At 42.2% G+C, this 21,705-nt stretch overlaps 1 protein-coding gene across 1 annotated transcript in view; it reads left to right on the top strand.

Moving 5' to 3' along the window:
- Positions 1-10,277, top strand: part of LOC143974143 (prostaglandin reductase 1-like) — a 66,448-nt gene extending 56,171 nt beyond the window's left edge. Inside the window, exons 9-10 of the mRNA XM_077475257.1 lie at positions 6,377-6,495; positions 9,909-10,277. Coding sequence (XP_077331383.1) covers positions 6,377-6,495; positions 9,909-10,022 — 233 coding nt within the window. The 3' untranslated portion in view covers positions 10,023-10,277. The remainder of the gene's footprint in view (positions 1-6,376; positions 6,496-9,908) is intronic.
- The last annotated feature ends 11,428 nt before the right edge of the window (positions 10,278-21,705 follow it).

Below are 21,705 nucleotides of genomic sequence, written 5' to 3' on the forward strand. Positions count from 1 at the left end.
GTGCAACCTATTTTTAATTGTTTTAATAAACGAGTTGAAAAATATTACACCATGATGGCTTTATATATTTTCCTATGAGGACTAGCCAAATCATCCAGTAGCTTATTGTTTGAAGAGTGAACGAATGACTGATTTCAAGGAGTGGTTATCTGTTTAATGAACCAAAGGCGAGCATTCACCTGTATCTGGTTAGTGGCCATTTTGTAAGGTGTTGGTGGCACACAAGGGTGAATTTTTATTTCTTGGTGCAGGCACGGCACAGGAACAAATAGACGTTTATTTATTTATTCATTTTGGACTGCATTGAAGAGATTTTATTTCTTTCATTTATTTATTTCTTTTGTATATTTTTTCGCTTGTTTTCACTTTTTTGTCTATGAATTGTCACTAACATTAGATCACATTATAAATTGATTTATTTATGAATTGTAGCACACTGAGAGTGATTGATTAATATTACAGCATTTATTGCATTTTTTGTCAATTAGTTATTAATTGAATAGCAATGGTGGTATTTATTGAATTTGCACATATTGTTTTGGAGCACACTGCAGAGGAAAAAAAAATGTATAATTTTTTCTGGTAAGAAGAAGAATATTTATAATTTTTTCTGGTAAGGTTGGCGCAGTCCATATTCTCACATACAATTTTTTAGCCCACATTAAGGATTTCTTTTCGTACCCAAAAGTGGCAAGTATATGCAGCCACTGTGCCCACCATATGCAGCCACTTGTGCCCAGCATATGCAGCCACTGAGCCCATCAAAGGCAGCCATTGTGCCCACCGACCCCCCTTTCATTTACGGGGTTTGCGGCTCTGGCAGCATACCCCCCAACCCATCCTCCGCACGTGGATCATGGCTCATGCTCTGGCACCCCCCAGCGTAGCTCTGACAGTGACGAGAGGACTTACTTCAGCACTGCAGCATCTCCTCTCAGAGCGGCAGCGACCTCCACTCCAGCGCGTGTCTCCTCATTCCTCTTCCTAAGCTCCAGATATTCAATAGGGTGGCCTGGCACTTTAGCCAATCAGAAAGCAAGTCTGGCGTCCTGCCTCCTGATTGGCGGGGAGGACAGTTAGTGTGAAAATAGTGAAAATTAATTCGCTATCGTCACACAATTGGGTGGGATCAGGGTGCATTCTCTGCGCCCTGAGCCCACCCTATTTTGAAGCCTATTAGAGCCTCTGGCAAATTTCATATCTTTGAAGGATGGATGAATGGAAAAATGTACCAAGACATTCTTGATAAAAATCTGCTGCCATCTACCAGGATGGTGAAGATGAAAAAAGGGTGGACATTTCAGCAAGACCATGATCCCAAACACAAAGCAAAGGAAACTATCAGTTGGTTTCAAAGAAAGAAAATAAAACTGCTAGAATTGGCCAGCCAAACACCTGACTTGAATCCAATAGAAAATCTATGGAAAGAACTAAAGATCAGAGTTCATTGAAGAGGCCCACAGAAAATTCAAGATCTGAACACTGTTGAAGAATGGGCCAAAAATCACATCTGAGCAATGCAAGCGACTAGTTTCGCCATACAGGGAGCGTCTTAGAGCTGTCATTACCAAAAAGGGATTTTGTACAGAGTATTAAATAAATTTCAGTAAGCGTGTTCAATACTTTTTTTTCTGTGTCATTCCATGTCATTACACATAACCTAATTTATAAACTTATTTGTTTCGGTTTCTTTGTATGTATGGAATGCATGGGTTGTTATTGACATGTGCTGAAAATGTTATGTCATTAGCACCTTTTGAAATATATTTACCTAGAAAAATGGTGATGTGTTCAGTTAGTTTACCTGCTGTATGTATATATTGGCATTTGGCTGGAATTGGCAGAAGAAGAATTCTGTATCCAACCTGTTGGTGTGTCGGAAGGAAGAAGTAACTGGGAAGAAGGTTATAAGCTAATCCTGGGTTTCTGGTGCAGTTTGGTAAGGTGTTTTGGCACATGGGGGAAAGACCACATCGGTGTAAATGAGCACAGGGAGATTTGGTTTGTTTACAAGGGGAGCACAATAGAATGTAAGCGCAATTACATTGATAATTCATTTCCTTGTTTTAGTGATATTACACTATTGAGTTTTTTCTTTTTATTGGGGGGGTACATATTTGAGAGGAAGTTTAAGGATTAAAAGGGATTTCATGAGTCAGTGAATCTGGTAAGAGTTTGTAACATTGAACACATGAAAGAAGTATACTGTAGATCTGTTGGATGATTTAACAGACTGTTTGAAGATGTTTCTGTGGGCACATAGCACTGGATAATCTGGATTTATTTAGTATTTGGTGGTTTAAATATTAATAATTTTCAAACTCCATGTAATAGCTAAATGGATTTTTATTACAAATAGGGCTTTCGTTTAGCATTTACTTTATATGTATATCTTTGGATGAATAAAAAAATTAACAAAATAGAAAGTTTCCTCTAAAATAAAATAATTTTAGAATCCTTAGGAGCAAATGAAAAAAGGGCATCTGCTGCAAGAACTGAAAAAAAAAAACAGTGTCTGCACAAACTCAAAAAATGATTCCTAAAACTTAAAAATCAAAAGGAAAAAAAGGCTTGCCTTTACTTATCAAGGTTGTGTAAACCCTAGCCCAAACACTAACCCTAAAAGGAGCATTGTCTCAATTATAATATACTATACCAATTTTGGGATAAATGGAGGACTAGAGACTTTGTAGTATTTGCCATTCTTTTAAATGCTCACCGAAGCAAAACAAACACTTCCCTTTTATACAATGGTATGCCTGGGCCTATTGCCACATTTTTATATCCTTAATAAATGCAGTTACAACTATGCCAAGCTCTTAGACCTCCACAACAATATAAATGACAAAGCCAATAAAAACAATTCCTTTATACAGCCTGAAAAATGTTTTAAAGAGACAACGTTACTGGGAAAAGGGGGAGGGGGAGCTGAAGATGTAAAATACCAGCAACTTCTTCCCAAACCTTCTTGTAACTTTGATAGGCAAAGCTCCAACACAAGGATTGCCTAGGCTTGTTGCTGCAAAGCCTTGCCCCTACATGTTCCTATTGGCCAATCTCTATGATGAGCAACCTCACTAGCCACTAGGAATGTACAGGGGGTATTCATCTATGGCACGGTTTGGGGGACTGCTTGAGGTATGTGCAGGTAAATTGGGGTGCCTGAAAACATACAAAAATGGTTATCCACCTTTCACCCCAATGACATTGACTCTTATTTATTAAAGGAGTAGGGCAGGTGAATATTTACTCACCATAAGGTGAAACACAGTAAGAAATGTCCCTTTGCAAAGAATGGCTGTTTGTGCAAGGAAAAAATATATATATTTTTTGCGTACACATGATTGGATGAAAGTTTCCCTTGCAATGAGAAAATTTAACTCTTCCTTGCACATGATTGGGTATTCTTTGCAAAGCGAATTTTCACTTTTCACTTTTTTTTTTTTTAACCTCATCAACTAAGACATGTAAAAATTCACTTTGCAAAGTGTAAAGTTGCTTTAAAAGTGAGTATGCTAGTTTTCTTTAGTAAAAGATAGATAAGATTGCGCTATGGACAAATTCCACCCGTTCGCCACACAGGCAAGGGGAAAAAAGAATATATATATAATGTAATATGGTGAAATATAGATAAATTAAAAATAAATTATAGATTGAACTAAAGGGGTTAAAGCTGCCTGTGCTTGAGACCTGTCCCTAAGAGTAGGAATAGGTTAGAAATCTAAAATATAAATTAAGCTTTGGCGCTAAAACCTTTTTGTGCACTGTGAATACTAAAATCATATATAAGTGTAAGATGATCTATTATCTCTGCTGGTGCTCTGAAGAATATTAAAACAAATTGCGGTGGAAACCTCTTAAAACCACTGTATACGTGATAAAAAATGCGTGAAAAAAGAAAAGAGGATGTATGTCTGTTGATTTACACCTCAAAAAATGCACATATGTATTGGAAAAGTGGTGAATCGATCATATAAAAACAATTCTACTGTGCTCGATAAACATACATAAACCAATATCTGAAAGATCATATGCAAATATGTTCAAAGTGATAACGTTTTGTGAAAGTACCCAAAAAAATAATAATAATAGTAACAAAAAATCTTATAATGTCCAACGGAAATTTTCAAAGTCGCATCAGCCAATTGCTGCAAAAACGCATGGAACTTTCATCAAATGAGGAAGGTAGAGTAAAGTGACTAGTGCAGAAGGGTTAAATACATTCCTCTCCGGTGCGCCACTCTGTGTTAGGCAAAAGGTATGTATATGTGCTCACCAGAAAAAAAAAAAAAAAAAAAAAACCCTCAATGGGTTAATCGAGCAGCCACAGTATGAGCCACTGTGCAGCTTTCTTTGGGCTCTGCTTCTGCTATGCTGGGGAGATGCTTTACACTTTTCCTTCCACAAGTAGTCCGTTTAGCAATTATGCATGAAGGGAAACAGAAGTACAAACATAGTGCAATACTGTTGTTTGAACGTTTTTTATGTTTATTAAGAAGTCAGGTTACTCACAATATCCAAAGAGACAAAATCGCTTTCAAATTAGCCGCGCCGGCGTTACTGCTTGTATGCCAGTGTAAGGTGCACGTTCTAGGCCACGCCCTACGCGTTTCGTCAGAGCGACGTCATCTGGAGCCAGATATTGTGAGTAACCTGACTTCTTAATAAACATAAAAAACGTTCAAACAACAGTATTGCACTATGTTTGTACTTCTGTTTCCCTTCATGCATAATTGCTAAACGGACTACTTGTGGAAGGAAAAGTGTAAAGCATCTCCCCAGCATAGCAGAAGCAGAGCCCAAAGAAAGCTGCACAGTGGCTCATACTGTGGCTGCTCGATTAACCCATTGAGGGTTTTTTTTTCTGGTGAGCACATATACATACCTTTTGCCTAACACAGAGTGGCGCACCGGAGAGGAATGTATTTAACCCTTCTGCACTAGTCACTTTACTCTACCTTCCTCATTTGATGAAAGTTCCATGCGTTTTTGCAGCAATTGGCTGATGCGACTTTGAAAATTTCCGTTGGACATTATAAGATTTTTTGTTACTATTATTATTATTTTTTTGGGTACTTTCACAAAACGTTATCACTTTGAACATATTTGCATATGATCTTTCAGATATTGGTTTATGTATGTTTATCGAGCACAGTAGAATTGTTTTTATATGATCGATTCACCACTTTTCCAATACATATGTGCATTTTTTGAGGTGTAAATCAACAGACATACATCCTCTTTTCTTTTTTCACGCATTTTTTATCACGTATACAGTGGTTTTAAGAGGTTTCCACCGCAATTTGTTTTAATATTCTTCAGAGCACCAGCAGAGATAATAGATCATCTTACACTTATATATGATTTTAGTATTCACAGTGCACAAAAAGGTTTTAGCGCCAAAGCTTAATTTATATTTTAGTTTTCTTTAGTAAATAAACCCTGTGTCTCCTTAAAACTTTTAACAGGGCATTTTTTGTTCTCATAGTACACATGTGCTACAGTTCTGTGTATAAAAACCATAACCAAGCAGCAGATAACACCATCAATCCACTATAGCCATAACTTTTTTTTAATAAGGATCCTTATCTTAGTGTGCTAATTTTTTTAAAATTCAGCTTATTGACCAGGCATATTTGTATGCATATACATTTTGATTTCAATCGGATTGTTTTTTAATATATGCAGATATGTAATATAGACAAATATGTAAATTTATACTAAAGCTGGGCATACATACATACATTCCCCCATCCAAACAAGCAAGGTGGATGGAGGAATCCTCCCCGCCGATCAGCTGGTAACTGATCGAATAAACTGAACCCATTTTTTTTTTTTTCCAAGTAGACCATTAGATTGACTTTTCATGAACAGGAATGGCCATAGATAGATCAAGATTGGGCTGGTCCTTGCTCAACTTGCTTTGTTTTGATCCATCTGTGGCCATAATTATTGCTGGAATCCAAAATTTGGCCACATAAGCTTTCATTAAATATATTCCTCAATAGCCAAAGCAGATATAAATCAAGCTTGTGTGTACCAATAACCTTTCCAAACCCAGTTATCACCATATAAGAGTAGCAGTGACGTCATAAATATGCTGCCCATCACTTGTACAGAGAGAAGAGCTGTAGAAAGGACCCAGCAGACCCACCCACTACAGGCTACCTGCATAAAACTACACTAAGGGGTGGATAAAGACCAGTAATCCTGCACTAGGACAGAGAACAGCAGTGACTGGTCTTTATTATTGGAAACTCCTAAAGTGAGGTAAAGTTATCTTCAGAGTTCAGTTTTAAAATAGATTGTTTGCCAGCCAGATCATATCCACATGCCAGATTGAAATTTAAATCTGAGATCCGTGCCTTTCTTGCAGGGGAATACGTCCATCTTCCACTAATTTTCAAACAATTGCGAATGGAGGGATTCACAGTCCAACGGTGGCTAAACAGATATGACGAGGGCCTTGAGAAACTAATGCAATGGGTTGTAGAGGTAATTTTCTTCCATACAAATAAGCATGTATCCCAATGCTAAACATTATATTTAGTCAAAACATTTTATTTTTGTGATAGATTGGGAAAGTAGTATGCCTCTGTTGGGTTTTCGGTTGCTGGTTGTATCACTACTGGTGAGATTTCCTTCCAATTTTTAGCAGAAAGGGAAGTGAGGTAAAATCTTTCCAGCAGGGATACAGAAAGCACAAAAACATTTCTCTGCAGAATGAACACGGGTTAGAACGTCTTGCAAAGGTTTATTTTGATGTACATGCCTTAGTGGCATCTCCACCCCTTACTCCTTGTTCTAATGTTACAGGAACAGGAAGTAAAGGAAATCTACCCCAAACGGGTCACAGGCAATAACCAACACTGTAAATAAATGTTAACTCTTCTAAACCCTTTCAAAAAATTTCAGAGTTAGGCTTTAACTGTGACAAAATTTTAACTTGGACCTGAACTTATAAAGTAAAGATTTGCTATGTTATGCTGTAAGATAACATGAATTGTGCCTAAGCAGTTACACTCAAAAATTTCCCTTTTGTCTTCAATTCCTCCTTAAAATATCAGTGTGCTTCCTGTGTCTACTGCCCCATAGCTGTAGATATGTATTGAAAAATTCAAAATCACTGCTGCCTCTGTCCGCTAGTCTCATGAGATTTGGTGATGTCCGTGCTGAGCTGTTTCAGTGTTCTCCTTGCTGGAGTGAAAGCTACAGTGGAAAGATCTTCCTGCTTCTGTTTCATTTGTTTTCTGAGCTTCTCATACTGCTGCTTGATTATTTCACCATCAGTCACCAAACCAAAAAACTATCGTGGGGGCAGCTCTAACATGAGAAACCAAAGTTCTTTCTCTATTAATGTGGCTGCTCCCACAAAGAGACACAACATGGTAAGTCAGTCCTGGGTAGGGTTGCCACTGTTCTGTCAATTTCTCCAATCTATCAGAAACTCCAACCACATCTCTTACTCTTTCTTTAAAACCTTAGTAATTTGAGATTTTGATGAATTGGTGGGTGGACAAAACACAGACAACTGAATAGAGTCCGGTACAGGAAGATTGAGCTGTTTTGACAGCACAGCGGGCAATAAGGACAAAGGTGTCGTAGCAACGGAGGCGGACATTTTGCTGGCTAGTATCGTAGCGGAGTAATAATCTCTGCACATAATATTCTACACCGAACTCTATTCCGTTGCCAGTGTTGTGTCCAACTACCAATTCCTCAAAAACTCAAATTAATTCTGGTTTAAAGAAACCGGAGGTTAAGTGGTTGGAGTTTCTGACGGGTTGGAGAATTTGACAGAACACCACCTCATCCCTTTAATCCCTAACACATATGAATGACACAGGTTCTGAGGCTAATGTAATGCAGATAAGACATCAAGGGAGTTTAATTACAACCTTAATCAGCCACAGAACCTTAATACTTATTACGGTATGTGTTTGGTTTTAAAGGGATGAGGTGGCAACCCTAGTCCTTGGGAAAAGAATAGCTGAGGAGAGAACATAGACAATGCTGGTGCCTAGTCCTTTGCCCTCTACTTGCCTTTCATTGGGCACGGATTTCACAGTTCAGGTCCTCTATACAGTAGGGCTGCATTTGTTAAAATTGTAACCAACTCTGTAAGCACAATGGCAGCAGATCAGCAATACAATTATCTTCAAATAATCTGTTATCTTTGTTGAGTTCTCAACAGTTTTACTCCAAAACCTTTCAAAATATTGTAAATTCTGCCCAAACTTTAAACTGGACAGTTCTACACTAAGGGGTCTACTCTATTAATAAATGTTTTCACTCAATATACCACACAGCTTTCACCAGGACGGAAATCTTTCTAATTATATTCAATTGGTACCCATTGATCTTTTTAGCCATCTGTAAGGAGGTAATTCTTCCCAATGACCACAAGTGTAAGAACCATTCTTCCCACTGACCATCACACTAATGTATCAGGAGTTGTAGATTTCAAATTTTTAGCAGGGGTTCCCCGAGACCAGAGAACTATTTCAAGGGTTCCTCTGTGTTGAAAAGGTTGCAAAAGGCTGGGTTAGAAAATAAGTTTAAGCTTCACTTTGCAAAGAATACCCAATCACGGGCAAAGAGAATTAAAAAAACAGCATTTTTGCTTGCACATGATTGGATGATGAAAGTCAGAAGAGCTTCTGCTCATCTACTAAACTCTGGAGCAACTGCTTTTGCACTTTGCAAAGTGCACAGTCTGTTTGCCTTTAGTAAATCAGCCCCATAGGCTTTTACGGAGTTGAGTTTAGGAGCTTTGGCAAAAGCAAAACAAAAAAAACGCCAAAAGCTCCTAAACTCAAGTTTAGGATCTGCCAGTATAGGTTAGTGCAGTGTTTCTTAACTCCAGTCCTCAGGGCGCCCCAACAGGTCATGTTTTCAGGATTTCCCTCAGATGTATTGGCTGTGGTAATTACCAAGGCAGTGGAACTGATCAAATCACCTGTGCAAAATAATGGAAAGCCTGAAAACATGACCTGTTGGGATGCCTTGGACTGGAGTTGAGAAAAACCGGGTTAGTGTACTGTGTGCTTGAAGCCTTATAGTCTCGTTCCTTTTATTAACATTAGCAAAAAATCTGTTTTTTACTGACCAGACTAGTAAAATATTGGCCGGGTGGCACACCTAGTTGTAGCAATGGTAACATAAATAAACAAATGTCAGTTGCTATCAGTGATATACCGTATCCATCTATAGACAATCAAGTGTGTGTTTGCGTATGCAGTGGATTGGACCAAAGTTACTTTGTATATTGAAGTGCTATAAAAATTTAAAGAACAATATATTTTTTTAAAGCCTTACTCCAGCCAAAATATATTATTTAGTATTGGAGAGAGTGGTGAAATGTTGGCATGTCTGTCAGGTTTTTACTTCTGCTTATTACCCCCAGTGGGGAGATTTTACTTTACATCCTGTCCCTGTAATACAAAAAAATGGGAGAAGTTGTCCCTGCAAGGCACACATAGCAATAAAAACATTGGGGTTGATTTACTAAAGGCAAATAGACTGTGCACTTTGCAGAGTGCAGTTGCACTCTGCAAGTGCAATTGCTCCAGAACTTAGTAAATGAGGTAAACCTTCACTTTGCAAAGAGTACCCAATCAAGTGCAAGAAAAAAAATAGCATTTTTGCTTGCATATGATTGGATGATGGAAGTCAGCAAAGCTTCTGCTCATTTACTAAGCTCTGGAGCAACTGCTCTACTTTGCAAAGTGCACAGTCTATTTGTCTTTAGTAAAGTAACCCCATTGCCCCTGTTTGTGTCTGTTTTTGTATAGATAGTGGGAGATTGTTTACTCTGATAATTGTTTTTAATCATTAACATATTACATGCCTTACCTATACAGATCAGTACAACAGTGATTCATTTGTGGTTGTTTGTCATTTCACAGGGAAAGCTGAAGTACCATGAACACATCACTAAAGGCTTTGATAACATACCCTCTGCATTTATTGGAATGCTGAAAGGAGCTAACATTGGCAAAGCAATAATTACAGCAAAGTAATATCATTATGCATTGGCTGCAGAAAGTGACAAACACTGGTTTATGTTCAGCCACAGATGCTTTCTGTATAATAGGACCATTTTTTATAAAGGTCAAAATTGCTATTTTGCCACTTCATTTTCATTAAAAATATGGATTCTGCTCTTTTATAATATTGTGTTCCTCTCTGTGCAGGGCTACGACCCCTTTTCTTTTGGAAGTTTAACAACACCTGAGTTCTTTCTTTGTACAATGAAACACATCTAATAAAATTTCTTAAAAAAAAAAAAAAGAGAGAACAAGAAATATGGATTCTGAAAGTTTTACCTGGTAAGAAAGGCCTGTAGGAAAGTTTTATAGGGTGTCACAGTGGTGTAGTGGTTAGCACTCTCACATAGTAGTAAAAAGGGTCTACTGGTTCAAATCCCAACCACGATACTACCTTCCTGGAGTTTGCATGTTCTCCCTGTGCCTGCATGGGTTTCCTCCAGGTACTCTGATTTCCTTCCACATTCCAAAGACATGCTGGTAGGTTAATTGGCTTCTGTCCAAATTTGGCCCTAGTGTATGAATGGGGACCTTGGATTGTGGGTGCCTTGACAGTAGGGACCAATGTGAGCATGCAATGTACAGGGATAGGGGCAATTGTAGACACTCACTCAGTGAGTTGAACTGGATGTACTGGTGTCTTTATTCAACCTTACAAACTATGTATGTAACTATATAGAGTCTACAGACTGGTGTATGTATATATATTGATCAATCCTAATGTACTAAAAGTCTATCTTGAGGCTTGAAAATATAAAATGTTGAAAACTGTACAAATATCCCCTATATAACCCATTTTTGGAAAGTAGACAGCCCAAGGTATTTAGAAAGAGGCATGGCAAATTTTTTTAAGTTGTAATCTTTTGTCACATTTTTTTGAAAAAAAAAAAAAAAAAAGCTTTTTTTACATAATGTTACCAGTGCCATAAAGCATCATCATATAACTGGTGTGGTGGTGATCAGGTATACTGACTGGTGACAGTATGTAAAAAAAATATAATAATGATAATATGTTGGCAGGATTTTTTTTTCTTACACACTATGATCACTTATAAAAGTAATAACCACTGTTATACGCAACCGTTTGTTATGAATCCATTCATATCAATGTGAATTGTGATTAGCTGTGATTGGCCAATCACAGTGAGCAACACAATAGTACACAATAAATGGCTATGAATAGAAGCCATCCATTGTGTACAATTGCCATGTGATCTGCTGTGACTGGTCATAGCAATCACATGGTACCGGCAGCAGCCTGGTACACTGTTCTGTCTGCCTCGCAGATGTTCTGAGGAGGATGTAATATGATGACCACCCAGAACTAGAGCAGTCCTGCCCGTCTGTCATTGTACTTTAGGCCGGATGGCAACTGGTTAATCTCTTATTGTAATAAACTTGGTTTTTATGAAAAGCACAGTGATTTTATGTTTAGGCCCCTTGCACACGGAGTGAAGTCTGCAGTGTTTTGACATCCGTGCTCCTTCAGTTTCTGCCTGGTGGACAGGGTTGGACCCCTGTCAGCTCTATGGGTGGTTGGATGTAAATGGAGTCCAGTGTCCGTTTACATCAGGCTACCTCTAATCTTGTTGAGGGAAACAAAAATGACGCCAACCTCTTCCATTTTTTTCTGGACCTGAAGGTAGACGGGTGTAAACGGACACTAATCTGTATACATCCGCCTGTTCATAGGACTGCATAGGCCTTCTGATCAGGTCTGCCTGAAAAACTGCCAGGTAGACCTGACTGGAATGCCCATGTGAAAGGGGCATTATGAAGATGATCTGGGACTGTTGGTAAACCTGTGGAGGAGAAGGATTAACTATTGAGAGGCTTGTGTGACCCCATATCTATTTTAGCCTGAAGGGACAAAGCTGTTGTGCTCTCCTGTTATTTAAGAGGTCCAATATCTCAAGTAAGAGCACACCCTAAAGACATGGTTGGTGGAAGTGGATCACAGTTTGGCACACATGCAATCTGAGATTGCACTTGGGATGAAATGAAGATCCATATGATTGATGGATACACATCATGTGACTTTTGTATTACATTCATTTAACTGTATATGACATGGGTATTTTATACCGTTACTTTAATTGTGTTTGTCAATAGTGGTAATAGTATATTGGTATATATATATCTCACAGAGGTTTATTTGCTATTATCACTTTTTATAATTTATTAGTGATGTATTTCCTAGTTTGCTTGAAGGTCAGGTATTGTGGCTTTTGAAGAGGTGCAATTTATTCAATCATTTATTTGATAATCTAGGTATTCAGCTGCCCTTAATTATTAGAGTTTCTGGTAGATTTTTTTGTTTGCTACGTGGGAATGGGAGGCTCCAGTACATGAAACACATGCGTTTATCCTTGCAACCATCAAACAAAGCACTCGGGAGAAGAGGCTTCAGTGGACTAGTCTCACAGATGGAGGGAGTCTACTAAAAAGAAGAATAAGGTAAGTACCACACCTTGCATTTGTACCCCTGTCACGTAACATTCGGCTACCCATCACATTTTGCTATCCGCTGGAGTGCGCATGCACGCCGCCGCCATATGTGTTCCAACAGAGGGCCGCTCGCCACGCTTCGAACACAGCCTCGCTTCGCTCTGCATAGATATAATGAACCTCTGTTTGTCCACATGGATGGTGGAGCTATAACTTGGACTCAGAGGTGGAACGCATACGGCAGCGCCGCGCATGCGCAGTCCAGTGGGTAGCCAACTGTGATGGGTCACCATATGTGACGAACACACCCCCAGACATAATGAGCATTTAAACCTTAATGTGTGGGTGGACTACATCACAGGTAACCCTTTTCCTTCCTGGATTGGGGCTTTGATCTCACAAGGACACTGAGAGTAAATTAATTTATAATGCCCCTAAACCTCCCATAGCATTAGTTTGCATAATTCTGGCATTAGGAAGTATTTTTTGAAGCTCTTTGGAGGGATAAAGCATTTGCATAGCACTTCTATTCACATGAATTGAGGCATTTTCCAAGCTTTGGGTGTTGGTGGTGCCTTCACACCATAACCCTATAGAGCAGTGATGGCACTCCAGATGTTTTGGAACTACATTTCCCATGATGCTCATGCACTCTGCAGTGTAGTGGAGCATCATGGGAAATGTAGTTCCAAAACATCTGGAGTGCCAAGGTTCGCCATCACTGCTATAGAGGTACTCTTGATGAAGGCAAGAATTGGCCTTTGTCATGGCTGGCTTAGCCCTTCCTTCTCTGGGCTGGCTGCTCAGCTGTTGGCTAATTGCCAGCTCTCATCTCTCTCCACAGTTACCAGCTGTTCCTGATCATGCTCGTCTGTCCTGCCTACTTAAAGCTATCCAGATCACTTCATCTCTGCCTTCGCCTTGGTCACATCACAAGAAACCATCTCCTGTGGTTCTGTTTAAAGACTGGCTTGCTGACATCCCTTCTGGCTCCTTATCCTGCTTGGTGTTGCTCCACTTGGATCCCTGACTTCCGGCCTGGCTGATTACCGGCTCTGGTTATTGAACTCTGGCCTGGCTGACTACTCGATTTGGTTACTGGACTCTGGCTATGCTTTGACCACGCTTTCTCTATTTACCTTTTTATTTAATAAACAAGTGTGATTTAATTGTACTTCTGTCTCGGTCTGATTCATGGTTTCTGACAGTAGACCATGAATATTTTTTTCCAGATTGGATGAGCAAGATCACCGCATGGATCAGTTTGCCATGGCATTACAAATGCTCCTGAGTTGCACGGCTCACCTGGAATCCCCCACTTTGGGTGCTCCGGTACAACCTGAGTCGCAGGCCATCCCTGCTGCTGCGCCAGTCTCTGTGCAGGCACCCGCCTCAAGTATTACCTCTATAAGAGGTATGTCTGGTTCCGCTATGCTTCCCCATCGATTTGGGGGTGATCCAGTTCAATGCAGAGGGTTTCTCAATCAGGTTGAGATGTACTTCGAGATGCTGCCCCAGGCGTTTCCCACGGACAGAAGCAAAGTAGGTTTGGTGATATCTTTGCTTTCTGAGAGAACCTTGGCCTGGGCTAACCCTCTAGGGGAGACGCAAAAACCTGTTGTCTTGAGTTACCCTGAGTTTGTGGTCTCCTTTAAAGGGGTATTTGACATTCCCGCACACTCCGCTTCTGCTGCCAAGTGCCTCATGTCCATCAAACAGAGTATGAGAACTGTTGCCGACTACGCCATTGAATTCTGTACTCTGGCAGCAGAGGTTGCTTGGAACAATGAGGCCCTCGTGGCTGCTTTTTCTCATGGTCTCTCAGATTCCATCAAGGATGAGATAGCAGCCCGAGATATACCTACTGAGCTGGAGAGCTTGATCTCGTTTGCCATCCTCATTGACTCCAGACTCAGAGAAAGAGTTTATTTTAAGGAGCGCTTGCGGAAGCCTCCTGTACATTTGACTCCGAGCTTTGCAGTCCCACCTGTACCTCCCCTGCCTCCTGGTACCGAGGCGGTCAGTGAAGATGAACCCATGCACCTGGGCTTCACGCGTCTCTCTGCGGATGAGAGAGCCTTTAGGAGGAGGGAGAGATTGTGCCTTTATTGTGGCCAGGCAGGTCACTTTTTGAAGTCTTGTCCTACCCATCCAGGGAACTCCCGAACCTTGAGGTCCTGTCATGGACAGACCTTAGGTGGCGTTGTTTCTTTCCCAGTTATCCAGAAGGATAAGCCCCTGGTTTCGGTCACCCTTTGTTGGACTGAGTCGACCATCGAGATACAGGCTCTAATCGACTCTAAGGCTGCAGGCCTGTTCATTGACGCTGCGTTTGCTTTGCAGCACTCGATTCCACTGCATCTGCGAGACACTCCACTTGCCATTGAGGCTCTTGACGGGAGACCTTTACAGCCTGCCCATGTGACTCATGAGACGGTTCCATTGTCCATGGCCGTAGGGGCTCTTCACCATGAGATAATCCAATTCCAAGTTATTTCCTCACCCAGGTTTCTGCTGGTTATTGGTTATCCTTGGTTACAGGAGCACAACCCCTCTTTTGATTGGCTCCATGCTGAGGTTCTCTCCTGGTCACCACAATGCAGTGAGACATACTTCCTGAAGGTATCCAAGGTCCTGTGCACCTCTTAACTGCCGGAAGAGTACCGCGATTTTAGCGATGTTTTTGACAAAGGTCAAGGCGGTAGTTTGCCTCCACATCAGTCTTATGATTGCACAATCGACCTTCAACCTGGTGCCATACCTCCCTGTGGCCGTGTTTACCCTTTGTCGGTCTTGGAGGATAAGGCCATGGAGGAGTATGTTGCAGACGCACTTTCTTGAGGTTTCATCCGCAAATCCTCGTCCCCTGCTGGTGCTGGTTTCTTCTTTGTGAAGAAGAAGAGCGGTGAACTGAGACCTTGTATAGATTATAGGGGTCTCAATCGTGTCACGATTAAGAATGCCTACCCGATTCCAATGGTTACAGAGTTATTTGACCACCTCAAGGGAGCAACGGTTTTCACGAAGCTTGACTTGAGAGGGGCATACAATCTCGTGCGCATTAAGTAGGGCGACGAGTGGAAAACTGTGTTTAATACCAGAACAGGCCATTATGAGTACCTGGTAATGCCTTTTGGCCTTTGTAACACCCCGGCAGTTTTCCAGGAATTTATTAACGATGTCCTCCGAGATTTGTTGCAGTTATGTGTGGTGGTTTATCTCAATGACATCCTCATATTTTCCAAGTCCTTGGAGACCCACCACACAGATGTCTGTCGTGTGCTTCAGAAACTAAGAGAGAACAATCTCTATTGTAAACTGGAGAAGTGCGAGTTCCATCGTGAACAGGTTACATTCCTGGGCTATGTCATTTCCACTGCTGGTTTTTCGATGGATCCAGAGAAACTTTCGTCAGTCCTACAGTGGCCTCGACCCGTGGGTTTACGTCCTCTGCAGCGTTTCCTGGGCTTTGTCAACTACTATCGGAAGTTTATTCGTAACTTCTCGTCTCTGGTCAAGCCCCTGACTGATATGACCAGAAAGGATGGTAATACACAGAGTTGGTCTCCGAAGTCCATTAAGGCCTTTGAGACTCTCAAGGCTGCCTTTGTTTCTGCTCCTATGTTGGCACATCCTGATCCTACAGTGCCTTTTATCCTAGAAGTTGATGCTTCTGAGACTGGAATTGGCGCCCTTCTGTCTCAACGTCCTAACTCTGAGAGCTCTAGGCATCCGTATGGCTACTTTTCCAAGAAATTGTCACCTGCTGAGTGCAATTATAAGATTGGTAACAGAGAGCTGTTGGAGATCAATTTAGCTCTGAAAGAATGGAGACATCTCCTTGAAGGTACCACTGTGCCGGTTCTTATTCTTACTGACCATAAGAATCTTACATTCTTGTCTGTGGCTAAGCGCCTCTCTCCCAGAAGGGCGCGATGGACTCTTTTCTTGTCGAGTTTTAATTACATTGTCTCATTCTTACCCAGTACTAAGAATGTAAGGGCTGATGCCTTGTCACAACAATTTTCCTCCACTTCTAAGTCAGAGTCGATTACTGTTCCTGTGATTCCTCCTGATCGTATCTTGGCTACGGTTCGCACCAGTCTTACTTCTCCTTTGGGTGACAAAATTCTTGCTGCTCAGGTCCATGCTCCTCCTGAGAAACCTTGTGACCACTGCTTTGTCCCAGAAAGTCTCCGTACTGCCGTGCTCCAGACTTACCATTCTCCCAAGGCAACTGGCCATCCTGGGAAGAATCAACTCATTTGGGCCATTTCCCAACAATTCTGGTGGCCTAGTCTATGGGCCGATGTTACTGCCTTCGTAGCTGCCTGTTCCGTGTGTGCTCAGAGTAAGACTCCACGACACCTTCCTGTGGGCCTCCTACAAACCATACCCAATGGAGAGAGGCCTTGGACCCACCTGTCAATGGATTTCATTGTGGAGTTGCCCAACTCCCAAGGAAACACTGTTATCCTTATGGTGGTTGACCAGTTCTCAAAGATGTGTCATTGTATTCCACTTAAGAAGTTGCCTACTTCTAAGGAACTGGCTTCCATTTTTGCTCGGGAATTCTTTCACTTACATGGGCTACCCAAGGTGATTGTCTCGGACAGTGGCAGTCAGTTTGTCTCCCAGTTCTGGCGAGTCTTTTGTGCACAGTTGGGAATCCAGCTTGCTTTTTCTTCTGGGTATCACCCGTAGTCTAATGGGGCTGGAGAGCGAGCCAATCAGTCCTTGTAGCAATTCCTACATTGCTATATTTCTGACCACCATAACAACTGGTCAGACCTATTACCATGGGCAGAGTTTGCTCGCAACAGTGCCTTAAATTCTGCCTCCCGATTGTCTCCATTTATGGCGAACTATGGATTCCAACCTTCCATGTTGCCTGACTCATTTGTTCCGCAGAGTATTTCTGTGTTAGAGGAGCATCTCCATGGTCTTCGACCACTTGGGTACAAGTCCAGAATCCTTTGCGTCATGCTAATGATAGGTACAGACTCCATGCTGACCGCAGGTGCCTGCCTGCGCCTTCCTACCAGGTTGGGAACAGGGTCTGGCAGTCATCTCGCAACCTCCGGCTTTGTGTTCACTTACTGAAGTTTGCAACTTGGTTTATTGGGCCTTTCCGTATCCTTCGCAGGATTAACCCAGTGGCTTACGCATTAGACCTTCCTTCTAATATGAGCATCTCTAATGTGTTTCATGTCTCCTTATTGAAACCGTTGGTCTGCAACCGATTTATCACCTCTGTACCATGTCCTCCCCCTATTCAGGTTGAGAAACATGAGGAGTATGAGGTACAATCCATTGTTGACTCCCGTAGGTTCCGTGGGCACATAGGGTACCTGGTGCATTGGAAGGGGTACGGTCTGGAGGAACGCTCCTGGGTTTCATCCTCGGACGTACATGCTCCTGTCCTCCTCCGTGAGTTCCATGGACATTTTCCCCTCAAGCCCGGTTACCCTCCGAGGGATAGTGGTCATTGAGGAGGGGTACTGTCAGGGCTAGCGTAGCCCTTCCTTCTCTGGGCTGGCTGCTCAGCTGTCGGCTAATTGCCAGATCTCATCTTTCTCTACCAGCTATTCCTGATCATGCTCGTCTGTCCTGCCTACTTAAAGCTGTCCAGATCACTTCATCTCTGCCTTCGCCTTGGTCACATCACAAGAAACCATCTCCTGCAGTTATGTTTAAAGATTGGCTTGCTGACATCCCTTCTGGCTCCTTATCCTGCTTGCTGTTGCTCCACTTGGATCCCTAACTTCTGGCCTGGCTGATTACCCAATCTGGTTATTGAACTCTGGCCTGGCTGACTATTCGATCCAGTTACTTAAAAATCTCCATAGTAAACCCTTCAAGATTTTTTACAGGTTACTTGTTTAGAGTTACAGAGGAGGTCTTGGGCTAGAATTGTTGCTCTCACTCTAACATTCACAGGGATACCCCACCATGTTCACAGGGATATCTCACATTTTATTTTTACACTTTCCCTTAAATGCATTTTTTTTTTTAATAACTTTTATTCCTATTACAAAGAATGTAAACATCCTTTGTAATAGGATTAGGGCATGACAGGTCCGTTATGGAGAGATCTGGGGTCTATAAGACCCCACATCTCTCCTCTAGGCAGGAAAGGCTGAGATAAAAAAATTACCTTGGCCTTTCCTGCCTAGTACATGGCAGTATTTACAACTGCCCGGGCCTCTGAAGATCATGGAGACTGCCAGGGAGCATCTGGTCACTGGAAATCTCTATGGCAAACTTCCGCCACAGACAGATTTCTTCTCCAGCTCACCGATCGCATGGGTGAGCCTGTAGAAACACCGGAGTGGGGTGAAGGGGACATCCCCTCCCACCACCTGTAAGAAAGGTCAAGCAGCTGACATGCCGCTATGATTGTTCTTACGGTGAAGGTAATCGCCGTCTGTAAAAGATGATATCTGAATGATCCCTGTAACTGCAGGAATTATTCAGATATCCCCACTCAAAGTCCAAGACATCATATGATGTCCTTGGGCGTGAAGTGGTTAAGAAATGCTGCACCAACAAATTGAGGACATGTGCCAGGCATGGTACATGTGTCAACTTTTTCTGTCAAAGTGCGGACACAAGGTTAGTGCCATTAACATTCCTGGCTCAAGCTTCTGTGTCGTGAACCACCTCTGGGCCTGTCCCTGCAGAGCTGCAAGAATCTCTGCTCCAGTGTGGCCTCTGTTCTATGGACAGACCAGCTGAAGCACTGCATTGCATGTTTTAGCCTGACTCGTTGAATAGCCCCCTGAACACTTATTGGGGGTACTGGTGGTTCATAGGACAATGCAGCAGAGGACGGCATGGAGGAGGAGGGGATGGAGCTGCATCATCACCGCTAGCATGACATGTCAGGAAAACAAGCTCCAGCGCTGAGCCCTGTCTTGCACCCTTCCTAGTTGCAAGCAGAGTTACCTAGTGTGCTATGAACAAAATATATCATCCCTAACCATGCTTGCCAGACCACATGTCAGCAGTACTGTGGACCTTGCTGCTGACTGCCTTGCCCTACAATGCCAAAACATTGGCTTCCACGTGATGGTACAGATCTGTAATGGCCTTACGTGCAAAGAAATGGCAACTGGGAACCTGCTGATACAACAGCTGGGGCAGAAAAATGTGCCTGCTATACTCTACAGTAAGGATGAGCTCTGGCGTGTTCACATACAGCACGTGCAGAGCCCGCTAGGCTGTCCGCAGTGTGCTGCGCTAATCACAGGCAGTGAGACATTTCCCGATCTCTGCAGCCGCGCATCAGGACAATGTCTCACTGCCTGTGATTAGCACTCTGCAGTGCCGAATTCCTGAACGTGCTGTATGCGAACACGCTGGTGCTCATCCTTACTCTACAGCTGGTGGTGTACTGCTGGCAGACATTCTGTAAAGACCTGTGACACCCATTGCTATACTATCATCCCTGTCAGTGGAGGCTGCTGAGAGGTCATGAGCTATAGCGGGGGGGGGGGGGGGGGTAGAAATAAAAGGTGAGGAATGAGAAAAAGAAGAAATGTGTCCCTTGTGTGTGGCTTTCAGGTGCTCTTGTCAACAGGTGGGAGATTAAATGCCTTGTCAAACATGTGTACCCAAATGGCTGGTGTTTTTGCCACGCTTGATCTGCTTGCAGCAGATATTGCAAATTGCAACATAGTGATCAGCTGCACATGTTCTAAAAAAGATCCACACAGCTGAGCTTTAGGCTGGGTTCACACTGCTGCGATGCGGGAACGCTGCGAATCTACTGCAGGTTCCCACATCGCATGCCTCCCAGCAGCAGTTCACACTGCCCTATGCGAACTGCTGGGAGTGTCAGTGAAAAGTTAATGACACCTCCAAATCAGTTTGCATATCGCAGTGCGATCTGCAAACTCGGACAGGAATCGGATCGCATGGTGTGAACACCCATGCAATCCGATTCTGCTGTGGACCAAAAAAAGGGTCCTGTACGAGTTTGGGCTGGATGCAATGCAAATTCAGCCATACAGATAGTCGCACAGAGATCGCATGTGATTTGCACTGCAGTGCGAATCACATCCGATCTCGTACACCGCAGCAGTGTGAACCCAGCCTTAGGGAGTGGACAGGGAGATAACAGCTCCACAATCTGGAGGACATCGTGCCTCATTGGGGTTGTGTCTCCCCCTCACTTTACTTCTCTGCCCTATCCAGCACCCGAGTTGTGTCAGTGACATCATCATCATCCCCTCTATCCTCATCACTAAACAGAGACAAATGTGCCCTGCCTGAGGACGAACCACGTCCACCTTTGCCTGTGGACACAGACGCTGCTGGCCCCCTCATAGTGCCATGGGAATGTCTGCCTCCTTGTTGCCCTCCAAGACATGATGGGGGGGGACTTATTACCCAAATTTTATAGAAACTGGGAGATGTGTGATTGGATGCACTTTTTGAATGAAAAGTGAGGTTTGATGCACTTTAAATTGACGTTGACAGAAATTTAAAAACTATAAAAGAAAAAAATAAAGGGGGGGGGGGGGGGAACACCAGCAACACAGTCAGAAAAAATGTGGCTTACCATTTAAAAAAAAAAAGGGGGGGGGCAGGCAGGAGATAAAAAAAAACATGCAGCAACCAAAAAATAAATAAAAGGATATACAGCACTAAATGTTATGTAATGCTGTGTTAAACACTGCACTACATTAACACACTACACTATACTACTACTGACATACCACATTATATTCATACTACATTATGCTCCCACTATACTCAGACCATAATAACAAACTACACTATACTGACACACTATACTGACACTCTAAACTCAGAGTCACAATAAGTTAAAGAGGAAGTAAACCCCGGACAATTTTTTCCAGTTTTATATACTATATATTATTGCAACTTTGAACACAGCAAAATTTGCAAAAAACGAGTCAGGAAAGTACAATTTATCATATTTTGTATCTCTTCACTTCCGGGCATCGGCAACGCCATGTCTACTGCTGTTTAATGAATCTAGTATTGACGTCATTTCCGCCCTTACTAGGTTTACCTATACAAATCTAGCGCATGCGCCGTATTGCCTAAACCAAGCCTCTATTTCGATTGCCATTATTACGGCAACCAAGCTAAACCATAGCTGAAGCTGTATAACTTGCAAGACGGTATCACGAGACTTCCCTCTGTGCCTTTCAGAGAGGAAGTTAACGAATGATAA

Source organism: Lithobates pipiens, unplaced genomic scaffold (assembly GCF_037356315.1).
Source record: "Lithobates pipiens isolate NorthernLeopardFrog02 unplaced genomic scaffold, aLitPip1_a1.2 Scaffold_13, whole genome shotgun sequence".
Lineage (NCBI taxonomy): Eukaryota > Metazoa > Chordata > Amphibia > Anura > Ranidae > Lithobates > Lithobates pipiens.